At 42.2% G+C, this 24,022-nt stretch overlaps 1 protein-coding gene across 1 annotated transcript in view; it reads left to right on the top strand.

Moving 5' to 3' along the window:
* The first annotated feature begins 786 nt into the window (after positions 1 to 786).
* LOC126187998 (kynurenine 3-monooxygenase-like) overlaps positions 787 to 24,022 on the top strand; it is a 183,445-nt gene continuing 160,209 nt past the window's right edge. The window contains exon 1 of the mRNA XM_049929407.1: positions 787 to 905. Within this exon, the coding sequence (XP_049785364.1) occupies positions 840 to 905 (66 nt within the window). The 5' untranslated portion in view covers positions 787 to 839. The remainder of the gene's footprint in view (positions 906 to 24,022) is intronic.

Genomic DNA, 24,022 nt, shown 5'->3' with positions numbered 1-24,022 from the left:
ACACACACACACACACACACACACACACACACACACACACAAATGGTTATTAGTAGAGAAATCATGTTGCATATCCTATTTATTACTAATCCTATATATTAAGTACTTTAGGTGCCCATCCATGTACAGCATTTGATGTTTTCTTGGTTAGAACGCCAGCAATTTTGCTTATTTACTGTCACAACTCAGCTTCCTCCTCCTGTTCCTCCTCATTGTCACTATTTTCGCTGTCACTGTGGTATCGCTGTCCATCCTCTGGAGATTGTTGTTACGCTGCACATAGGCATGTCTGTAATGTCGTGTCCGCATGTAATCTTCATGTGTTGTTTTTGAAATACTGTTTGTCAGTGCGTTTAATTGTGCCCATTGTTCTTCGTGTCTTATTTCTGTGTATATATCTATGTCTGTATCTGTATAGTCTAAGCGTTGTGTATGTCTATTGCCCGCAGAAAAAGAGAGTGTGTTCTGGGGGACCTTCTTCCCCGCATGTGCATGTAGGTGTCTGCCTCAGGCTCACGCGGAAGTGTTTTATGCGTTTTTCCACGTTTCCGCTACTTCGCAGCGCCCTGTTGGTGGGAGCGTCCGGCGGCTTTGGCCCACGTCTGGAAGGCGCAGCGGCGTGCCATTGGCGGAAGGGGGCGGATCGCGTTTCCTCCGCGGTCGGCAGCCCCTGGAGCGCTCCCCGCGCAGGGTAGGGGCGGCGGGGAGCGGCGGCGGCGGCGGCGACGGCGACGGCGGCCGCGACGCAGAGCCAGACGGCGAAGCCACAGTCTGCAGCGGGCGCGCGCCCCGGCCGCCGGCAGCCACCACTCGCTCCACACCAGACGCTCACAGGCGCCATGCCGGCGTTCCCAGCGAGACTGGCGCCGCAGCCCCGGTCCGTCGCCATCGTCGGAGGCGGGCTGGTGAGTTCCGTAGCCAAAGCTCGCCTTCCGCACCCCTGTCCGTCCCCAGAGCGCCGAAGTGGTCACTGAAGTGCGGGCACACCCTGCTCGATAAGGGCTTATGTTCCCACATTTGTGCCATCCACTAAATCAGAGTAAGCAATGTTTTGATTCCAGAGGTAAGTAAAGACCACCTGCGAAAAGGAAATAATGAATACCCGCAAAAGGTAAGCGACATTTACCAGCGAAGAGCTTAAACCGTGTACCTAACAACGTCCGTCACTTTTGTGAATGAAAACATGGTCCAGGTAGGCTGTATTATTTTTTATTATTATCTATGTGACTGACCAGTTTCGACCTTTGGTCGTTTCAACCACGCATTTTAAGCTTGCAGCTTCATTTTACATTATAATACATCGCTAGTACATATCGACAGGAATACATCCTACTTCTGGTCCTTATGGCACAAAAACAATATGCTGCAAGATGCAATTGTACATGGTTACGTCTATTAGCAGTCGGATAACAGACGTAACCATGTACAACACTATATTGTTTTCGTGCCACATGCGCACGGAAGTAAGATGTATTCCTGTCGACTTGTACCAGCTATATATTGTAAAATAGTCCGCGGCCCGTTGTCTTGCGGTAGCGCGCACGAGGTCCTGGGGTCAGGGATTTTCTCTACCTCGAGATGACTGGGTGGTGTGTGTCTTTCGTCTTCATTTCATCCTCATTTACTCGCAAGTCGCCGTAGTGGCGTTAAAGAATTTGTGGAGCGGCGGCTGAACCGCCCCGCCAGGGGTCTCCCGGCCACCAATGCCATACGCTCATTATTATTATTATTGTAAAATGAAGCTGGAAGCTTAAGATACGTGCTTCATAATGACCAACAGTCGAAATTGGCCTATCTCATAGATAATAATAATAATAATAATAATAATAATAATACAGCCTACCTGGACCATATCTTCGTTCACAAAACACGTAGAGGCTGTAGACTACACAAAAAATTAAACAATTTAAAAAGTCCTTCACTTTTGATATAATCCGTTAAACGTGAACAGAAATTTTTAAAAAAATTTCCGCAACCAAAACTCGCGTTTCACGTCCCTGCTCCTTAAAATGCCATTGTGGTCACCAACATGCAAAACACCCCCGTCCCTATGGCCAGCACAATGGTACGCGTACATTAGGCTCCAATGCTCGTATCAGTAACTAAATCAGATTGATGAAGTTTGGTTTGTGGGGCGCTCAACTACGCGGTCATCAGCGCCCGCTAAATCAGACTGATCAACTGTCACGTGCCGAAGGTAATCAATGATTACCTGCACGAAGTAAGCAATAATTATGCGTGAAAGCTATGCAATGCCCACCTTTAACCTAACACCTAATAACGTCGTCCGTACTCTTAGTTTTACCTATCAGTAGTTTACAGAAATTAAAATTCTGTCTCCTTTTCTGCTGGTCATCAGCCTATTCGCACGTGCGTTTCATAGCGAATAACAAATAAATTCACTTCCAACTGGACCTTCACGACGCATTCAAGCACTAGTTCTCTGTTCATCATAGTGACAGCAACTGTCAAAACTTTTATACAAATAATACTGTTTTTCATAAACGAAAGTTCTCAGAAATAATTCACACTACGGGTTATATTCACCCGCTTAGGAGAACGTGTTCTATTTAAGCTTCTACATGGAATAAAAACTTACTCAGTAATGGCACTGGAAACATCTTTAGAGAAAGTACTAACAAATTTGTCGTAGTGAATCTGCTTGCAAGCTTATTCATTCAGTGAATAATTCTAGTGAAAGGTATTATTGTCCATTATCTCTTTCTTCCCATCTGTATGAAAGTAAACAGATTAGAAACAACGCTAACTTACATCTACTATACTATGAGAAAAAATAGAAGCCCTTCTTTTTTACTAACAAGGTATGTGTTGATATTTAAAATGTCTCAGAAACAAATATTTTAATAGTTAAATTACGTAGCCATGAGCCCAGTAATTAGAAGGTTCAAGGTTCTAAAAAGAGATTTCCGATGCTTAATGAGACGCTCACTCCGAGAAAAGTTTTACGTATGTAAACAGAAAAAAAAATCAAAAACTAAAATACGAGTACATCGGATGCCATGTTAAACGATAGTTCCACTCATTTCCAACACAGTCTGCTGGCATACGGTTAGCGCAAAAGCTAGTCACCAGCTGCAGCGCCACATGTAACAACGTCGGGATGTCAAGCTACTTGTCTTTCCCCGTATTTATGAAACTGCTCTCTGAACTTATGAATCTTCGTCTTTGTCAATTTGAATGGAGTGTCTTTGTAACAGTACTAATAGGACTTGAGGGGAGATGAAAATATGTAATGGAAACAGAATGCAAGTTGGCTTACGATCATACCTTTCCCTATCCAAAAAAGGAAAGACACTTGTGGACAGACTTAGCGCTAAAGAGTCCCACGGCTGGAACCCTCTTATCAGTGTACCTAATTTTGATTTTCAGCCAATGGGTTCCACTTGTTCAGGCCTTACAATTAGGGGCCATACAACCGAGTCTCATGAAACAAATTATATTCTATAAATATTATCGTGGTCGCTAATATCTAGAGCTGCGTAACACTGTATAATTTACACAAACTCATCAGCCGTGTGTAAAACTTTAAAGTTTGCTATTAGCAGTGAGCCAATCGAGGAGCTTTTAGTGTACATTTAAATAGAAATTCAAGGGTATTCTTTACGTAAGAGAACACTGTTAACATAGTACAATCTCTAATATCTCTAACGTCGATCAGTTGTAGAATATTGGAACACGTATTATGTTCGAGTATAATGACTTTTCTGGAGACTAGAAATCAGCATGGGTTTCGAAAAAGACGATCGTGTGAAACCCAGCTCGCGCTGTTCGTCCACGAGACTCAAAGGGCCATAGACACGGGTTCCCAGGTAGATGCCGTGTTTCTTGACTTCCGCAAGGCGTTCCATAAAGTTCCCCACAGTCGTTTAATGAACAAAGTAAGAGCATATGGACTATCAGACCAATTGTGTGATTGGATTGAAGAGTTCCTAGATAACAGAACGCGGCATGTCATTCTCAATGGAGAGTAGTCCTCCGAAGTAAGAGTGATTTCAGATGTGCCGCAGGGGAGTGTCGTAGGACCTTTGCTATTCACAATATACATAAATAACCTTGTGGATGACATCGGAAGTTCACTGAGGCTTTTTGCGGATGATGCTGTGGTATATCGAGAGTTTGTAACAATGGAAAATTGTACTGAAATGCAGGAGGATCTGCAGCGAATTGACGCATGGTGCAGGGAATGGCAATTGAGTCTCAATGTAGACACGTGTAATGTGCAGCGAATACATAGAAAGAAAGATCCCTTATCATTTAGCTACAATATAGCAGGTCAGCAACTGGAAGCAGTTAATTCCATAAATTATCTGGGGGTACGCATTAGGAGTGATTTAAAATGGAATGATCATATAAAGTTGATCGTCGCTAAAGCAGATGCCAGACTGAGATTCATTGGAAGAATCCTAAGGAAATGCAATCCGAAAACAGAGGAAGTAGGTTACAGTACGCTTGTTCACCCACTGTTTGAATACTGCTCAGCAGTGTGGGATCCGCACCAGACAGGGTTGATAGAAGAGATAGAGAAGATCCAACGGAGAGCAGCGCGCTTCGTTACAGGATCATTTAGCAATCGCGAAAGCGTTACTGAGATGATAGATAAACTCCAGTGGAAGACTCTGCAGGAGAGACGCTCAGTAGCTTGGTACGGACTTTTGTTGAAGTTTCGAGAACATACCTTCACCGAGGAGTCAAGCAGTATATTGCTCCCTCCTACGTATATCTCGCGAAGAGACTATGAGGATAAAATCAGAGAGATTAGAGCCCACACAGAGGCATACCGACAATCCTTCTATCCACAAACAATACGAGACTGGAATAGAAGGCTGGTTCAAATGGCTCTGAGCACTACGCGACTTAACTTCGGAGGTCATCAGTGGCCTAAAACTTAGAACTAATTAAACCTAACTAACCTAAGGACAACACACACATTCATGCCCGAGGCAGGATTCGAACCTGCGACCGTAGCGGTCGCTCGGCTCTAGACTGTAGCTCCCAGAACCGCACGGCCACTCCGGCCGGCGGAATAAAAGGGAGAACCGATAGAGGTACTCAACGTACCCTCCGCCACACACCGTCAGGTGGCTTGCGGAGTATGGATGTAGATGTAGATGTAGATGTAGAAGTCATACATTCCAATGTTTCCTAATCTTTCGGTCTCGGGTGAGCTGAACACTAAAAATAAATCTAAGTAATCAAAACAGGGAGAACGAATATTCATATGCTTTAGAGGAGAAGATGTCTACTGGTCACTTGCTATAACATAAAATTTTGTGCCGTACCCTAATACGGACATTTGTTTTACACGGACAGTGCTTTTGCGTATGTGCCATCTCAGCAGTTCTGAGGGACATACACAGAACTTCAAACGTAAGTCCCGTCAATTCGTTCCAAAGTCCATAGAAGCTTTCTCACGATGCTGTGTAACTAGTAGCGCGGAAACACAGGATGTTCTCAGAGATATTCAACAAATACTCTGCACTTACTGCACAGCGACACCCGTATTTCGCAGTGCACCGGAGAGGGTGTGGCGGAGGTAAGCAGTGCACCAGAAGCATTTACCCATCAACTATTCGCGATTGGTGCGGGGGAAGAGCCGCAAAAGACAACGTTAACCCATATAACATGGAAGAACAATTATCGGCAGTCTACTGTATAAACTTAAATTTCTCTGTTTTTTCTGTTGTGATCATTACATGAATTCCATTTTGAGGCCAGCCGATGTGGCCGAGCGGTTCTAGGCGCTTCAGTACGGGACCGCGCTACTGCTACGGTCGCGGGTTCGAATCCTGCCTCGGGCATGGATGTGTGTGATGTCCATAGGTTAGTTAGGTTTAAGTAGATCTACGTCTAGGGGACTGATGACCTCAGATCCTCAGATGTTAAGTCCCATGGTGCTTAGAGCCATTTGAACCATTTTTTTCCATTTTGAGGAAAGCAATAGGCTTTTTGAATCGAACTGAAACATAGGATTAGTGATGTCTGAGAACAAATATTCTACATGATGTACAAACCCTGTTTTTGTAGCGTCACCCGTTGGAGTTTGTTGCACATACCTGTGACTATCTTGTGGTGAAAAGTTACGTAACTTTTCTTTCCTACATCTCTATTTATTCCATTAGACCAGCTTAAGATTTGCTCCAACGATGGTTTTACAACGGGCCTCTATCGTAGACGAATTAGATTTTCTTGGGTATCTTCCACTGTCTTGCATCTCTGTTTTCCCTACAGCTATATTAAGGGGTCATTCAACTTTAAAGCTCGGAGCAGATACTCTTACGCTTGAGGGTTGTGACTATTTTCATAGAGTGCTCCCAAACCGTATGGTCCAAGGGCATTGGATCTCACGTCTGTTTACATACATTACATTCCATTTACTAATATTGTGTGTTAGTAGCGAGTCTTTGCACCGAAACCGTATCTTCTGCACAGTAAATAGTAACGAAACGTTCATGAACAGTGTTAACAACTATCTTGTTTGCTGATGTGTTGTTATGACCAGGTTACTATTTTTGTTTTACTCTTAACAGTCGGGCAACCCCCAAAAGAGTGTGAAAAAGCGCTAAAAGTTGTTGGTGTATTTCCTTGACCGTCTCAAGCCTGTCCTGGTTCACCTTCACAACTTAAGAGGAAGAGAGACTGCAGCATTCCATTAGCTAGTTTTTACTCGTAGCTTCCATGGAAGTTGCTCCATTACGATTTTGCAAGGAAATTTTAAATAACCGCCATGATTCGGTAATTACATGCAAACCACCCGGTGTCTCACGAGCACTGTTGTTGTTGTGGTCTTCATTCCAGAGACTGGTTTGATGCAGCTCTCCATGCTACTCGATCCTGTGCAAGCTTCATCTTCCAGTACCTACTGAAACCTACATCCTTATGAATCTGCTGCGTATTCATCTCTTCGTCTCTCTCTGCGATTTTTACCCTCCACGCTGCCCTCCAATACCAAACTGGTGATCCCTTGATGCCTCAGAACATGTCCTACCAACCGATGCCTTCTTCTAGTCAAGTTGTGCCACAAATTACTCTTCTCCCCAATTCTATTCAGTACATCCTCATTATTTGTGTGATCTACCCATCTGTTCTTCAGCATTCTTCTGTAGCACTACATTTCGAAAGCTTCTATTCACTTCTTGTCCAAACTATTTATCGTCCATGTTTCACTTCCATACAAGGATACACTCCATACAAATACTTTCAGAAACGACTTCCCGACACTTAAATCTATACTCGATATTAACGAATTTCTTTTCTTCAGAAAAGCATTTCTTGCCATTGCCAGTCTACATTTTATATCCTCTCTACTTCGACCATCATCAGTTATTTTGCTCCCCAAATATCAAAACTCATCTACTACTGCGTCTCATTTCCTAATCTAATTCCCTCAGCATCACCTGATTTAATTCGACTACATTCCATTATCCTCGTTTTGCTTTTGTCGATGTTCATCTTATATCCTCCTTTCAAGACACTGTCCATTCCGTTCAACTGCTCTTCCAGGTCCTTTGCTGTCTGACAGTATTACGGTGTCATCGACAAACTTCAAAGTTTTTATTTCTTCTCCATGGATTTTAATACCTACTCCGAATTTTTCTTTTCTTTCCTTTACTGCTTGCTCAATATACAGATTGAATAACGTCGGACATAGGCTACAACCCTGTCACACTCCCTTCCCAACCAATGCTTCCCTTTCATGCCCCTCGACTCTTATAACTGCCATCTGGTTTTTGTACAAATTGTAAATAACACAGAGGCATACCGACAATCCTTCTATCCACGAGTCCGCCGCTCGTGGTCTCGCGGTAGCGTTCTCGCTTCCCGAGCACGGGGTCCCGAGTTCGATTCCCGGCGGGGTCAGGGATTTTCACCTGCCTCGAGATGACTGGGTGTTTGTGTTGTCCTCATCATTTCATCATCATCCAGGAAAGTGGCGAAATTGGACTGAGCAAAGACTGGGTAATTGTACGGGCGCTGATAACCACGCAGTTGAGCGCCCCACAAACCAAACATCATCATCATCATCATCATCTATCCACGAACAATACGAGACTGGAATAGAAGGCTGGTTCAAATGGCTCTGAGCACTACGCGACTTAACTTCGCAGGTCATCACTCGCCTAGAACTTAAAACTAATTAAATCTAACTAACCTAAGGACATGACACACATCCATGCCCGAGGCAGGATTCGAACCTGCGACCGTAGCGGTCTTGCGGTTCCAGACTGCAGCGCCTTTAACCGCACGGCCACTTCGGCCGGCAACAAACTAGTCCCTCGTTGGGAGAAATGCATCCGTTACCAAGGTGACTACGTTGGAAAATAAATATCTAGACATGAAGAAAAAAGACATTTCATTTAAAAACCTTTAAGAGTTTCCAGATGAAAATTTCGGAGGCGTTATTTTTCAGCAGGCCCTCGTAACCCTGTACTGTGACCGACCATTGTGTATTAAGTGAGGCTCTTTAATTTTTTAATCTTGATGATTAATTTTTATGTCTTTCATGGAGAGGTACTAGAAGCGTTGTCTTGGAAGTAAAAAGAAAAGTCTGATTAGGGTTGAATATTGAGAAATTCACTAAGTTTAAGGAAGAACTGGTGATTTGCACACAAAAAATCACCTATCATTAGTGCAGGACAAACTCGTAGAATAGCAGGAAAAGAATCTGAGTCGTATAACAGAGCAGCGATACTATCGCTACACAACTGTACAGACACTTCTGTTGAGCAGATTACAGTTCAGCGTATAAAGCTCAAGGGGAACTGTGTAAAAAGAGGAGCGTTCTATGGCACGTCGGTATGGCAGCACAAGCAGCCGCGAAAATAATATCAATATTAGAAAAAATCCCAATAAGTTTATGGACTCAGATCATTTCATTTGTGGCACTAATATTAGACCAACTACATCATGTCACATATCTTTTCGAGTGCAACGCTATAAGCTTAAAATATTTTTTTAACTTGCCTCACTCATATTTGCGACTCGTACCAAACATTCTCCGACATAGTATGTATCAGGCGTACAGCAGATATCTGGAAGCTGGAAGTTTCATGCTTTCAGACATCGTATTTTTTTTACAGCTTTGTTGAGATATTGCATGTAATGCAGAATAAATGAGATTTAAATCCCCATTCGGCTACCTAGTCTAAGCTTCCTTTTGTTTCTTAAATTTAGGGTGGATAGGGCCGATTTTCTTGTCCCCCTTTTTAACGACTTTGTCTTTGGCGGCACGTTGGACTCTTGTTTATCGTATATGTACATCGCTCAAGGCACAGATACGGTGCCATCCCGATGTACGTATGGCTGCCTAAAGAATAGCCTACGACATGCGACCCAATACATACAGCGAACATGGGAAACTCAAATAACTCTTTACTGCGTCAGGACACAATCTTACTACTTTTTACTAGGCTTAAACAACACAACGACGTGTGAGAGTATATCTAATTGTAACATCTGCAGTACTTAGTTAGCTGCTCGTGGTCTCGCGGTAGCGTTCTGTTTCCCCGAACACAGGGTCCTGGGTTGGATTCCCTGCGGGGTCAGGGATGCTCACCTGCCCCGAGATGACTGGGTGTTGTTGTGTCGTCTTCATCATCATCATTCATCCCCATTACGGTCGGAGGAAGGCAATGGCAAACCACCTCCATTAGGACCTTACGGCGATGCGGGTCTCCCGCATCGTTTCCCTGCGCTCTGTCAAGAAGCATGGGACTTCATTTCTATATTTACTTGCTTATTCCTAGGTTGTCAGGTGACTGGTTAACTAAGGACACCTCACACGAATTTGACAGAATTTCAACATTCATCACTAACAAGATTAAGTGCGTAACATAGCGAGATTTTTTTATTGGGCTGCAGCTGAACGTGACTAATGGTTTACAAACACAAACTCGTGATTGCAGAAGATTAACATGTAGAAATTTCATGATGTAAGTTACACGTGGCTTCCCACTCTAAGGCTATTGCAAAACAAGAGTATCGCTTGGTCAGAAGAGATACGGGTGTTGTGTGCTGTCCTTAGGTTAGTTAGGTTTAAGTAGTTCTAAGTTCTAGGGGACTGATGACCATAGCTGCTAAGTCCCATAGTGCTCAGGAAGAGATACCATGTTCCTTGTTTCCTGCAGACAGAGTTCTGCTGCCTTACGGATAACAGGTGAATCACAGCAAGGCGGTGAAATGGCGCGCCAACTGGACACGTACTCCCAAGCTGAAGTACGCAGGACAGTATGATTCTTGAGGGGAAAATGTCTAAATTGCAAACAGATCCTCCATGAAATTCTGGTGATATGTGGAGCAAATGCATTGTAGCGGCCAGATGCAGTGAAATGGTGCCAACAATTTGACCAAAGCCGCACGGACGTAGGTGATGCTGATCGGATGTACCGCGTGATTTCCATCTCTTCAGTAAGATAAAAGAACAAACGAAATGAAAGATTTGGCACGATGAGGATGTTCACACAGCGTTTGCCGATTTGCTCCGTGACTAAGGAGCGGATTTCTATGTCAACGAACTGAATGACTGGTAGAACGTTTCGACTGTTGTTCACAAAGACTTTGTGACTATGTTTAAAAATAGTTTCATATCCTTGTGTCAGTTTGAAGTGTAGAGTAGTATTCAATAAAGTTGCATGGCTTGCCATGATAATGATAACTTTTATTTTTGAAATTTCCTCGTATTTCAGGAAGAGATTCAGAGAATGGAAGGGGAACCGGCCGGAGTGGCCGAGCGGCTCTAGGCGCTACAGTCTGGAACCGCGCGACCACTACGGTCGTAGGTTCGAATCCTGCCTCGGGCATGGATGTGTGTGATGTCCTTAGGTTAGTTAGGTTTAAGTAGTTGTAAGTTCTAGGGGACTGATGACCTCAGAAGTTAAGGCCCATAGTGCTCAGAGCCATTTAATATTTGAATGGAAGGGGGCTCGTCATCGAGGGTTACCATCGAGATTCAGGCTATCATTTCTGGATTCTGCAGAGTCTGGTAATCCGTTACTTGAAGGAATCAGAAGGGAGACAAAAAAGTCACGGTTTGTCTTCATAGTTTGTAGAAGCTGGGCTAGTTTTTTTGGAAGAAAGGGAAAGGCATTTTTAAGACAACAAGCAGTTATTCGCGTGAAGTTTATTGGAGAAACTGCGGGAAACCCAAACCAGCATGCGATCAGGGCTTTGTGGTCCCTCGCCTCTCACTTAGGAGCCTTGTATCTTACACAAATGAAAAATATGGAAAACCTTGGCTATAAGATGTGGTAACATGATAGGACAAGTGTTAACGATATCAAGGAACAGCCACGAGGTATTAGCCGGCCGGTGTGGCCGTGCGGTTAAAGGCTCTTCAGTCTGGAACCGCGTGACCGCTCCGGTCGCAGGTTCGAATCCTGCCTCGGGCATGGATGTGTGTGATGTCCTTAGGTTAGTTAGGTTTAAGTAGTTTTAAGTTCTAGGGGACTGATGACCTCAGCAGTTAAGTCCCATAGTGCTCAGAGCCATTTGAACCACGAGGTATTAGAGGAAGGGGAGGGACACTGTAGGGGGAGACAGAGTTTGGAATATACCAACAAATGATCGAGGACATTGGGTGTAAGTACCACTATGAGGTGAAGAAGTTGGCACGGGAGGCGCAGTCTGCATCAAACTCGAATGCGTTGCGGAAGAGGAACATCTCCGGCATTAGGATGACGTATTGAGCGAAGTGGCATGTGTGTCAAGAGCACCAATTATAAATGAAGTAGTGGGGACAAACTGTGAATAAGTTATATATTTTTCTTCGAAATTAAGTTTGCGTCTTTATCAGAATTTTTGTCCATTCTCACAGCTGCTGTACACACCGGCACATTATTTCTTATACTGACCGCCGTCACTGTGAGTTAGTGAATGTTTATGCAGCTATCGTGATTTCACCTTGACGGTATTTACTGCTCACGATTGTTTTCCTTAACAGAATGTGTGGTGTCACAGCCAGACACCACACTTGCTAGGTGGTAGCCTTTAAATCGGCCGCGGTCCGTTAGTATACGTCGGACCCGCGTGTCGCCACTATCAGTGATTGCAGACCGAGCGCCGCCACACGGCAGGTCTAGAGAGACTTCCTAGCACTCGCCCCAGTTGTACAACCGACTTTGCTAGCGATGGTTCACTGACAAAATACGCTCTCAATTGCCGAGACGATAGTTAGCATAGCCTTCAGCTACGTCATTTGCTACGACCTAGCAAGGCGCCATTACCAGTTACTATTGATACTGAATCATGTACAGTCAAGAGCGACACTCATCATTAATGCATTAAAGTTAAGTGTTCCACCAGCTATGTCCGTTTTTCTAAAGTCTAATTTCCTTGTCCTGTTCCAGACCTCACGCCAGCCTGTGTGAGCTAAAACGCGTGCCTTTCGGCTTCCTCTAATAATACGGTGTTGGCTCTCCTGCCAACCCACAACAGAATGTTTAGAAATTTCTTCCAAAAGTCATTACATCCAGAAATTGGAAGCTTTTCAGAACTTTTAAATCTTAATAAAGTTTTGTTTGAACAGCTCCGTGGACTGCCAAGTGTGATTTAGTCTCTTTCTTAACAGACCAAAGGTCCTACCCGTCATGAACAATTTCAGCAATGATGTGTATCTTGCACGCTTAAAAAACGTTATGAAAGAGATTCCAGACACCAGTCACTAAAACGAAAATAAGTGACAATTATTGACTATAGAAACTTTTCAGAATAGTTTTGAGACGAGGGCCTACATAATTAAAAGAGACCACACTTTCAGTAAAAACGATTATCATAAAAGTGAAGTTTGTTACTCGGGTACTTTAAAGGTCATTGCAAGTACCTTTCATGAAATTTCTATAACTCATTTCATCTGCTGGGAACAATTCCACTCGGTAAACAAGTCGTACTGAAAAGACTAGATTACACCCGGGAACAACTATTATTTTATTTTTAAGAGTGGTTTTTTTGCCTTGGAAAGCTTTAATTCATATACGTATATCATTGTTTGAACCTGTGACCTGTTTGTTAGGTATAATAACTATCTCGCGTGTCTCAGGAGGTGACGCAAGTCTTTCAATATGCCGGGTCTTTAATTATAGTGTGGAAAACATCGTTGTTCGCTGTAATCATGTGTTTATGTTACGTCTAGCGAACAATTAGCCAACTCCTCACAAACACGCAACAACGGGCATAGCTTCTTAAACCGACGGACATCTCACCATAGAAAGTTTCTTCGGGAGTCTCTCCGTAAGACATCCCGGAAACGTTTGGAACTACTCACTGCACATTGGAATACAATTTGGTGGTCGGGACGATTCACTGCCTCGTCAGACCTAGAGGTGAGACTAAACCACCATCAGGTTTCGATACGGCAATCTGTGATCATCTCATACCCGTCATACGATGTAATCAAACATTATCTTGACGCTGCCACTGTATACGTAGACGTATTCACAGTTAACAGCAGTGAACGAATCAAGCATTCGTGCGGTCCTTGGTTTTCAGTCGCATTTCATACACTGAAGCACCAAAGAAACTGATATAGGCAAGCGTATTCAAATACAGAGATATGTAAACAGGCAGAATGAGGCGCTGAGGTCGGCAACGCCTATATAAGACAAGTGTCTGGCGCAGTTAGATCGGTTAATGCTGCTACAATGGCAGGTTATCAAGATTTAAATGAGTTTGAACGTGGTATTGTAGTCGACGCACGAGCGATGGGGCACAGAATCTCCGAGGTAGCGATGAAGTGGAGATTTTCCCGTACGACCATTTCACGAGTGTACCGTGAATATCAAGAATCCGGTAAAACATCGAATCTCCGACATCGGTGAGGCCGGAAGAAGATCCTGCAAGAAAGGGACCAACGACGACTGAAGAGAATCGTTCAACATGACAGAAGTGCAACCCTTCCGCAAATTGCTGCAGATTTCAATGCTGCGCCGTCAACAAGTGTCAGTGTTCGAACCATTCAACGAAACATCATCGATATACGCTTTCGGAGCCGAAGGCGCAGTCGTCTACCCTTGATGACTGCACTTTATGCCTCGCCTGAGCCTATCAACACCGACACTGGACTGTTGATGACTGGCAACATGTTGCCTGGTCGGACGAGTCACATTTCAAATTGTATCGAGCTGATGTACGTGTGCGGGTATGGAGACAACCTCATGAATCCATGGACCCTGCATGTAATCAGGGGACTGTTCAAGCTGGCGGAGGCTCTGGAATGGTGTGGGGCGTGTACAGTTGAGTGATATGGGACCTCTGATACGTCTAGATACGACTCTGACGGGTGACACGTCCGTAAGCATCCTGTCTGATCACCTGCATCTGTTCGTGTCCATTGTGCATTCCGACGGACTGGGGCGATTCCAGCAGGACAATGCGACACCCCACACGTCCAGAATTGCTACACAGTGGCTCCAGGAACAATCTTCTGAGTTTAAACACTTTTGCTGGCCCCCGAGCTCCCCAAACATGAATATTATTGAACCTATCTGGGATGCCTTGCAATCAGCCTCTCGTACTTTTACTCATTTATGAACAGCCCTGCGGGATTCATGGTGTCAATTCCCTCCAGTAATGCTTCAGACATTAGTCGAGTCCATGCCACGTCGTGTTGCAGCACTTCTAGGTGCTCGCGGGGACCCTACACGACATTAGGCAGGTGTACCAGTTTCTTTCGCGCTTCCGTTTATTAGCATGCGTCTAGCAACTAACAGCTGGCCGACCGCGGTGGTCGTGCGGTTCTAGGCGCTTCAGCCCGGAACCGCGGGACTGCTACGGTCGCAGGTTCGAATCCTGCCTTGGGCATGGATGTGTGTGATGTCCTTTGGTTAGTTAGGTTTAAGTAGTTCTAAGTTCTAGGGGACTGATGACCTAAGATGTTAAGTCCCATAGTGCTCAGAGCCATTTGAACAATTTGAACTAACAGCTGAATTCAAGAACGTCAACTTACGCTACGAACTTAGAGCGGAGTTTTCACGCTCAGTAACAAACAAAAATACTTACAGAAACAGTAACATTTTAAACTATGCTTAATTTTAATTGACCCTGGTTCACTCGGCCTTCATCTGAGTAAAGTTGGCCGTTTACCTCAGGGTAGAGGGTATCACTGCTCCTACGGGTGTGAGGGTTTGACAGAGAGAAGATTTTGTTATTTCTCTTCCACGACTGACAACTCACGGGAGCACGCGAACGTATCAAGCAGGGTATATGATATAAATTTTGACATGTCAATAACAAAAATTCGTGAATGCACATTATAGAAACGATAATCTTCAAATGCGCTAAGTACTTGTTGCGGGAAATATGAAATTAAATTAAGGTTGTTGTAATACAATGCAATGAGTAGAAGAAAAATGAAATTCAAAACATTTAGTAAAATTTGCGATTGCATATTGCATAAGGCATTTAAATGTAGTGAAATTAGTGTTATTAATCAGTTAATTGTTCGCTCACACGGACAGCATGACAGCACTTCGTCAGTGTCACAACTTTGGGGTCGCTGAGGTGGCAGCAATATGGAACAGAAAACAGTCAACTCGAGGTGTTCTGAATGGTGCCTATTTACAACGTTCGGTACAAAGGCCAATTTATCGCACACTTACTGTAGCTAGTCTATTGGGGCATCATGAGACAGTAATTTATGTAGTTTACCAGTTAATAACGAGATCGGTACATATGCGGGCCAAGGTCCACAATGTCAGTACTCATAGCAAAAAGGTTTGACGACCACCGGTTTACGCTAAACTAGTTCTGAAACTAGTTCTGAAGCTGAATCCAGTAAGCCCCACGAGACAGCGGATTGGCGAACGCTAACTGCACTAGCTACTCGTAGCGCTGAAGGTTATTTCCTCGTGCGGTCATATGAATCACTCCTCAGTCCTCTCGTAATGTTTGTGATGGCGTAACAGCCAATTACAGGTGGAGTGTTATTCTTTGGACTGCTGTGTTGGTGTTGGACACTTAAATAAATAATTACTTACGTAATGCCATTTGGCTCTCCCCCATCTAGGCATCTACTACTACGGAAAATCAACTTAACGTTTAATTAGGCCAAAATTCGGAGCACAGTGAACGCAGATATTTTTCTCGCCTAGTAGAAGTATGAGAAACCACAGTATTTTATTGTAACAATAAAAATTTCGCCACCTCAGACCACCACGCCATAGTTTATACACGCCGTAATTTTGTCTTTCATAATAAGCACTTAAATGAAACAGAAGAAGAAAAAAGGGCTCGGCCATTTGTTAAATCCATCCTAGTCCATACTCCCCACTACCTAGTGCTAATTCAAAAAATTATGTGTCAGCTGGAAAAATGTTAAAACACCTGCCACAACTGTTAGGTATGTTGTTACCAAAGCAGTAATGCACAGATCTGCCACACTCAGAACAGCAGCGCTGCGCGCACTTTACGTCACTGAAGCATTAGGCCATAGATACTCATAGACTGTGCACGCCACTATCTCTGCAGTCTTGAGGTTTGAAACCAACATCGAAGTCACGTAGCGGTGAGCGAAAAGACGAGTTTCTGTCATTACGCACTATGTGAAGTGGAGCCGATAGTTATAGTCTTTCTCATTTATAGCTGAAATAAAGCACTGATTTTGACACAACTGAAAGACTTTTGGGTTAATGGGATAATTATCGTTTTTACATATGGCCAAGTGAAAATGTAACGAACAGTTTGGAACACTGTACTGACAGTTAATTATTTTTGCAGACGATATAATTATACTTCTTATGTACTTTCCTGTTTCGTCCCATCCACAGGAGTACAAAACAAAATATTAGTTTGCCATGTGGTATTTAGTTTTCTGGGGGTTGCTCAACAACGCGTGTGAAATGTTTTATTATGCTTTTGTAGGAAACTAGCTTAGTGCCCGCTGCTTCGCTCGCGTAGACTATACGCTCCTCGCAATATTTTTTTCGTTTTTCTTTAGTCGATTTTTTCTTGTTCACAAGTAGCAACACCTTCTAAATTTTCACGCCAATTAGGACCACAGAAGCATGGTCTTTCCCGTTCTGACCAAAATCGATTCTGATAGCCGTAGTCCAAGGTTTCTGTTAATATTGTCTTTTGCGTTCCTGTGGTGATGTTTCCGTGCAAACATTCATCACTTAACACATATTTCTTTATATCTAACCGAGAAGTGAAATATCAATTTTCATAGACATAGCTAGCATTTGTAGACTTAGAGAAAGCTTTTGACAATGTTGGCTGGAATACTCTCTTTCAAATTCTGAAGGTGACAGGGGTAAAATACAAGGAGTGAAAGGCTATTTACAATTTGTACAGAAACCAGATGGCAGTTATAAGAGTCGAGGGGCATGAAAGGGAAGCAGTGGTTGGGATGGGAGTGAGACAGGGTTGTAGCCTATCCCCGATGTTATTCAATCTGTATATTGAGCAAGCAGTAAAGGAAACAAAAGAAAAATTCGGAGTAGGAATTAAAATCAATGGAGAAGAAATAAAAACTTTGAGGTTAGGTTCGCCGATGACACTGTAATTCCGTCATAGACAGCAAAGGACTTTGAAGAGCAGTTGAACTAAATGGACACTGTCTTGAAAGGAGGGTATAAGATGGACATCAACAAAAGCAAAACGAGGATAAAGGAATGTAGTCGAATTAAGTCGGGTGATGCTGAGGGAATTAGATCAGGAAATGAGACGCTTAAAGTAGTAAAGGAGTTTTGCTATTTGGGGAGCAAAGTAACTGATGATTGTCGAAGTCGAGAGGATATAAAATGTAGACTGGCAATGGCAAGGAAAGCGTTTCTGAAGAAGAAAAATTTGTTAACATCGAGTATAGATTTTAATGTCAGGAAGTCGTTTCTGAAAGTATTTGTGTGGAATGTAGCCATGTATGGAAGTGTAACATGGACGATAAATAGTTTGGACAAGAAGAGAATAGAAGCTTTCGAAATGTGATGCTACAGAAGAATGCTGAAGATCAGATGGGTAAATCACATAACTAATGAGGAAGTATTGAATAGGATTGGGGAGACGAGAAGTTTGTGGCACAACTTGGCCAGAAGAAGGGATCGGTTGGTAGGACATGTTCTGAGGCATCAAGGGATCACCAATTTAGTATTGGAGGGCAGCGTGGAGGGTAAAAATCGTAGGGGGAGACCAAGAGATGAATACACTAAGCAGATTCAGAAGGATGTAGGCTGCAGTAGGTACTGGGAGATGAAGAAGCTTGCATAGGATAGAGTAGCATGGAGAGCTGCATCAAACCAGTCTCAGGACTGAAGACCACAACAACAACAACATGAAGACATGTCGTTGATAAAAGTTGTTACCAGAAATCTAGAGAAGTACTTGAGTCAGTATCTTCAAATTTTTACATGATACTCTAACGATTATTCAGACGGACATAGACTGTTTATTTTACAATACGTATGATATCGTATAATTTTATAATATATGTGATACATAAAAGATACGTTGTTACCGAAAATCTCAGAAGATTCTTGACTGATTAACTTCAAATTTTTACACGATACAGTAGTAAACATTTTCAGGCGAACATAGGTGATACGTTTTTATAAACAACAATGTACAGGTTTTCTGTTGAAACAAACAAGGTTTTGTTTGCACTTAGAACAAAGGTCAGAGAGAGGAGTAAGGGGCAAAAAGGCGATGGAGGAAATAGATTTAGAGAGGGCGAAGGATGGGCTGAATACAGACAGGGGGAAGATATGATGCACAGAGTGAGGGGGGAGGAGGAGGAGGAGATGAACAAAGATAGAAGGAAGGAATAGATGGGCAGAGAGAAGGGAAGAAGGACTTTAGGATGTAACTTACATCCAATTCCCATACGTAATTAGCAATTGCAAAGCATTGCCGGGTTTTCTAGTAGCATGTACAGTACATTCGGCTAGTTACGTACGTATTCTTTTATATTTAAATCACTTTTTGTGCAGTCCGTCATTCTCCTCAAAAATCTCGTCTCTGCTGCTTCGACATCTACATTCACATCGACATCTACAACCATCTCCTGCAAACCACTGTGGAGTTTCTACCCATGTGTTACGGTTTCTTCCCCGTTTCATCCGCGTATGGAGCGCGGGTAGAATGACTGGTTAGTCGTAAATGCTTTGTGCACTAATCATTTCTTTGTATTTCCTTCAGAATATTCTTAGACTGTTCACTTTTCTCGATACTGCGTAAGTACACTTTGACAACACTGTCGGCGTCTGTCTCAGGGTGTCTGCCAATTCAGATTTTCCGACATTTTCGTGACGCTCTCCCGCGAATCTAACAAACCTGTGACCATTCGCGCTCCCTTCTTTGCATACACTCAATATCCCCAGTTAGTTCGGTTAGTCCTATTTGGTAGTGGTCTCACATGCCTGACAAATGCTGTGTGATGGAAGCAAAATTGGTTTTTAAACAGTCTTCTTTATAGAATGACTGTATTTTCACAATATTCTACCAATGATCTTAAGTAAACCACCTTTTTTATGTACCCTTTACCCTGAATGATAATTCCATTCCATATTCCTACGAAGTGTGGCACCCATGAGTATATACGAGTTGATTCGATCATTGATATTATGTTCATAGGGTAGTACTTTTCTGCGTTTCGTGAAGTACGCAATTCTACATTTATAAACATTTAAAGCAAGTTGCCAATATGTTCAATACTTTGAAATTTTAGCAATATCAGAGTGGATATTCGTACAGTTTTTTTTAGATAGTATTTCACTGTAAATAACTCAATCATTTGAAGAAGTGCTGAGGTTTTTACTATGCTTGTATTTTGTATCATCTTCCTTTTATTTGCACTCGCTTCCATATAATAGTAATGGTATCGTCATAATTCTATAAATTTGATTTTTGTATCCTTTCAGTTTTGGTAGTTAGGTTGGTATTCCATTTATTGCTTGAATTTCAGCTACATCATTATCATAATCATTATCCATGTGACAGATATGATATTTAAAACGTGACATTTGTTTAGTTATTTCCTTCTTAATTACTGTGTTCAATCGTATTGGGTATTTATCCTGAAAGACCTTAAGTTTCGGCTTAAATTGCGAAATTTTTTATGTTGTATTCTCTATGCATTTTGTGTAGCCAATATGCTGCTAGCTAAATATCATGTTCCCTGTCTTGTACTGTATAATCATCTGAAAATAATGGTGCGCTTATATTAACGTGATTATATAATTCAATTCCCGAATAAGAATATTGTTAAATACTAACATTGTAAAAACAGGGTTAATAGTGAATGAAACTATGCGTAGTAAACGCGTTCTTTTTCATTTGTAAATCACCTATATTTGTAATTGGTTGTACTCCAAGAGTATATGAACTAGTTGGTTTCCCAGTTAAAATTATGAGATGTTTTAAAAACTGCACTATGTGTACGTCTTGGTTGCCGTTGCTTGAATGCATTACTGTTACAAACTATGGGGCGAAGGTCGATGGCTAAGAAAATTAAGTAATTTTCTCGGAATGCAAATTAAAAGATTTGTTGTTCAATCCTTAGTTGGTCCTAGGATGTTTTCCTTTACTTATCGCTTTTTTTAGCAGTGTCATTGACTTGTTATATGTGAAAAACGCCCAGCTTCACCGTTGTATGACGTGTATTTTAAGTTCAAGTTGGGTAAATCACTTTAAAGGAAGAAGGAAGGCTAAGTAAAGTAGCGTGTTGTTCAAACGAACCTTCGAGTTGTTAATAGCTTGAACTTACAGGTTCTAGGGCTGTCTGATACATACTGTACTCTCTGCATTGAGAGTTATCAAATGATAATGAGAACTGTTGCCTACAATGTGTCAATTAAAGGCGTTTTGTTTCATTTATACGAAGTCTCATACTTTCACACAGCTTGTCTTGTTAAATAAACTTATTGTTTATTGGATATTTATTTTCTTCGTAGGGATATAAGCGATTGAACGAGCTACATTTCCGATAGCAACACAAGTTTTCTAAAATCAGCTTAACACTACAGCCGTTTCTTTGATGCTAGTACGACCAGATTATCCAAGTTCTTCTGAGTTTCAGGTGTGAGAGAATCGTCACTGATTGTTCTATCTTGCTCTCGTTGTCCATAAAGTATCCCTCAATAATAATAATGATAATAATTATTATTATTATTATTATACTTAACAATTATTATCATTATTATTATTATTTCATGTGCTCAGTGGCCTGGTGCAAGTCTTTTAATTGGAGGCCACTTCGGCAATTTGCGTGTCCCTAACATACCCCAGTTATCCATCCGGGGAAAGAGGGCCTACAGTTTAACACAAAATTCGAACCGCGTCGACTCCCCACATCGTTTCGAGATGAATGCTTGGTTTAAACTAAGACTGAAAAATCCGTGGTCCTGCGATATTCGATCTCGAGCCGTCTGTTTCCAGGCACGCACTTTACCATTTTTTCCCCTCTTCATTTTGTTCGTCATTGTTCTCATCATTTAGTCTCGATGGACGTCGCGTGACGCCTCTTCACGTTAATCGTTGAATATTTCACCTTTTTTTTTTTTAACAAAAGGCAGCCATTCCTCTGACCAGGGACGCAGATTTACTGTGCGGGCACCACTACATCACCAGGTCCGACGTACAGGTATTGCAGAGAGTAAAGATCATAGCGTCACATGCGTCCAGCTGTATGTGTTTTCCACATTTGATACTCTAGATGTTAAGGTACTGTCAGTGCGTGAAGTGATTAAGCAAAATCACTGAAAATTTGCAGCAAAACGCCTGTCTCTAGAGTTAAGTAAAACTCCTAAGTTTCTGCAACGCTTTGGAATTAGGCACTATCATTCGTTTCAACGTTTTATAATAAGTGCAAATTTCTACCGTGCTCGAAATTGCTCAGGGATATGTGGTAGTTTTCCTACATTTAGGTAGATGTGAGCTAGTAACTAAGAGTAAGAAGAGATATTGTGTGACGTTAGAGCGAGACACAACGAAAGTATTTCGTACTCATAGAAACGGATGGCTCCCTGGTACACAGGGTGCACATCGCCCCCTCCTTTTATAAGTGAGAGTGTTTCAAAAAGTTCGTATCGTTGACTGATACTGGGCAACGATGCTCCACTTAGTGAAAACAGGGGAGACAGGCTTAACACAGTCTCGCAAGTCGTCTCACAGGCATCCTGATTACTTTTCAGCAGCTAAATTGTTAACATTGGGTTCCTTCTGTCTGAGTATCAGTTATTATTGACAACACAGACAACTTCAGTGCTGAAAGCAATAAACACACACGAAAATGTATCATTTATTGTAAATCGCATATGTCATGGAAAGATTCTAGTAAAGCAAGCCTGCACAGATACGTAATATGTCCATCATTCTTGTATTTAGCCGAACTTGTGAATGATTTTAAGAACAGTTATCCAATTAACAAATACCTTTCTGGCCAAGCCATAAAAATAAAATTTTGACCAACATGAAAAAGTATCCAATCACGTTTTGTTTATTGTTTCTGTTATTTCTGACTGGAGTCGGCCTAAACTCCACGTATAGGGACTGTAGTTTCAGTTTCTTTAGCTTGTATTGCTTCGGTTTTTCATCTCGCTTCTGCCTTCACCTTAGAAAAACCTCCCGCATACGTATGCGTGCAACGAGAAAGCCCACATCACGAGAAAGCATGGGTACCTTATGAAAACTGAACAAGTGTAAGACGAGAAAACATAAACTGTAGTCCTTGAGAGTGAGCTATAGCTCGAATCGCGTCCGAAGTAAAAATAAAAATAAAAATAAAAGATAGTGAGTGGAGTCATTGTAACAGTATTAAATACCGGCAGTACTGGAGTTCATGCGATCGAAAATATGTTTTCAAATTGTTTCGTGTGTTACTTGTTTGGAAATATGTCTCATTGTATGCTGTAACAGCTATACGATTCAAAGATTATTCATTTGTGGTTGAATTTCTTTCTATGGGAAGTGAAAATATGCTTCCATAGCTCCATCTTTTGTACAATACAACCCCTTATTCAAACAGACTTCTGAAAGATTTCTATTTATTAGTGACCCATTTGCAGCAATCTTCTCATAATTACGTATATCATATAGATATTTGTTTGTAAAAATCCAATTTCTCCAAAACATGTCCTTGAGAAAGACTTCTTCGATGCTTCAGTACTAAAGGAATGAGAAACACCAAACTTATCACTGTCGCTGACAAACTTCCAATCAAACTATTAAGCTAACGAAAAATTATTCTGATTAATGCTGTATACCTTCCCGAAATCACAACTGATGTGCCTTAAGTCACAGGTTAACGTAATAATGGTTAGTCAGTTCAGCTAGAAAATCAAAATTTCTATTTACATCTGCCATTCAAAAATTGGTATTTTTTTTTTTTTTACATTACAACTACAATCTGTAATCTCTACAGAAATAACTGGCAAGGGCAGTCTAGCTTCCCATATTTGTGTAACGATACGAGGCTCCAGGAGAAGATAGACAGGGTAAAACCTAACTCCAGCGACAAGATTTCGGAAGTTGTCCAGGGACCCAGGTGGAATATCCAGGCTGTAGCGGATATTTTCTGAGTATTTTGGTATAGGGAATCCACAGTCTCTGGCAGCTAGTTACAGTGTAAACATGGATTTTCTTTCTGTCAGTAGTTTATCCCAGTTGCTTTTGTTCCTGTTAAAATACTTTCACGACACTGTAAATCCTGTAATATTCAGTCACCTAACACGGAAGGCTCTGGCTCCTCGTAGGCGCCTATAAAGAGGTGCAGAAGTACTGCAATGTGGGTGCATTCGTTGCGGTAACAGCGTGGTGTAGCGGCGTTCTGAGGCTCTCTCACAGCGTCTATGAGCCCCTGTACTAGGTGCACGTCGGCCAACTCTTCATCAGGAAAACCTATCCACACTGCTGTGTATCCTGTTTGCATGCACGTACAACTAATGTGATGGAAAAGCTAATCCAAACAGTAATGAACGCAAGCTTGAAGGCAAAGTGCAAAGTGAACTCACGCAGGCCAAGCTATTGAAAGACTTGCACCAGACCGTTGAGCCACACGAAATTGTTAGCTGACGCTCGGTGC

Source organism: Schistocerca cancellata, chromosome 5, assembly GCF_023864275.1.
Source record: "Schistocerca cancellata isolate TAMUIC-IGC-003103 chromosome 5, iqSchCanc2.1, whole genome shotgun sequence".
In the NCBI taxonomy this organism is placed as follows: Eukaryota; Metazoa; Arthropoda; class Insecta; order Orthoptera; family Acrididae; genus Schistocerca; species Schistocerca cancellata.
Note: the sequence above shows the minus strand (reverse complement) of the source record. Positions and strands in the feature narration are given on the sequence as shown.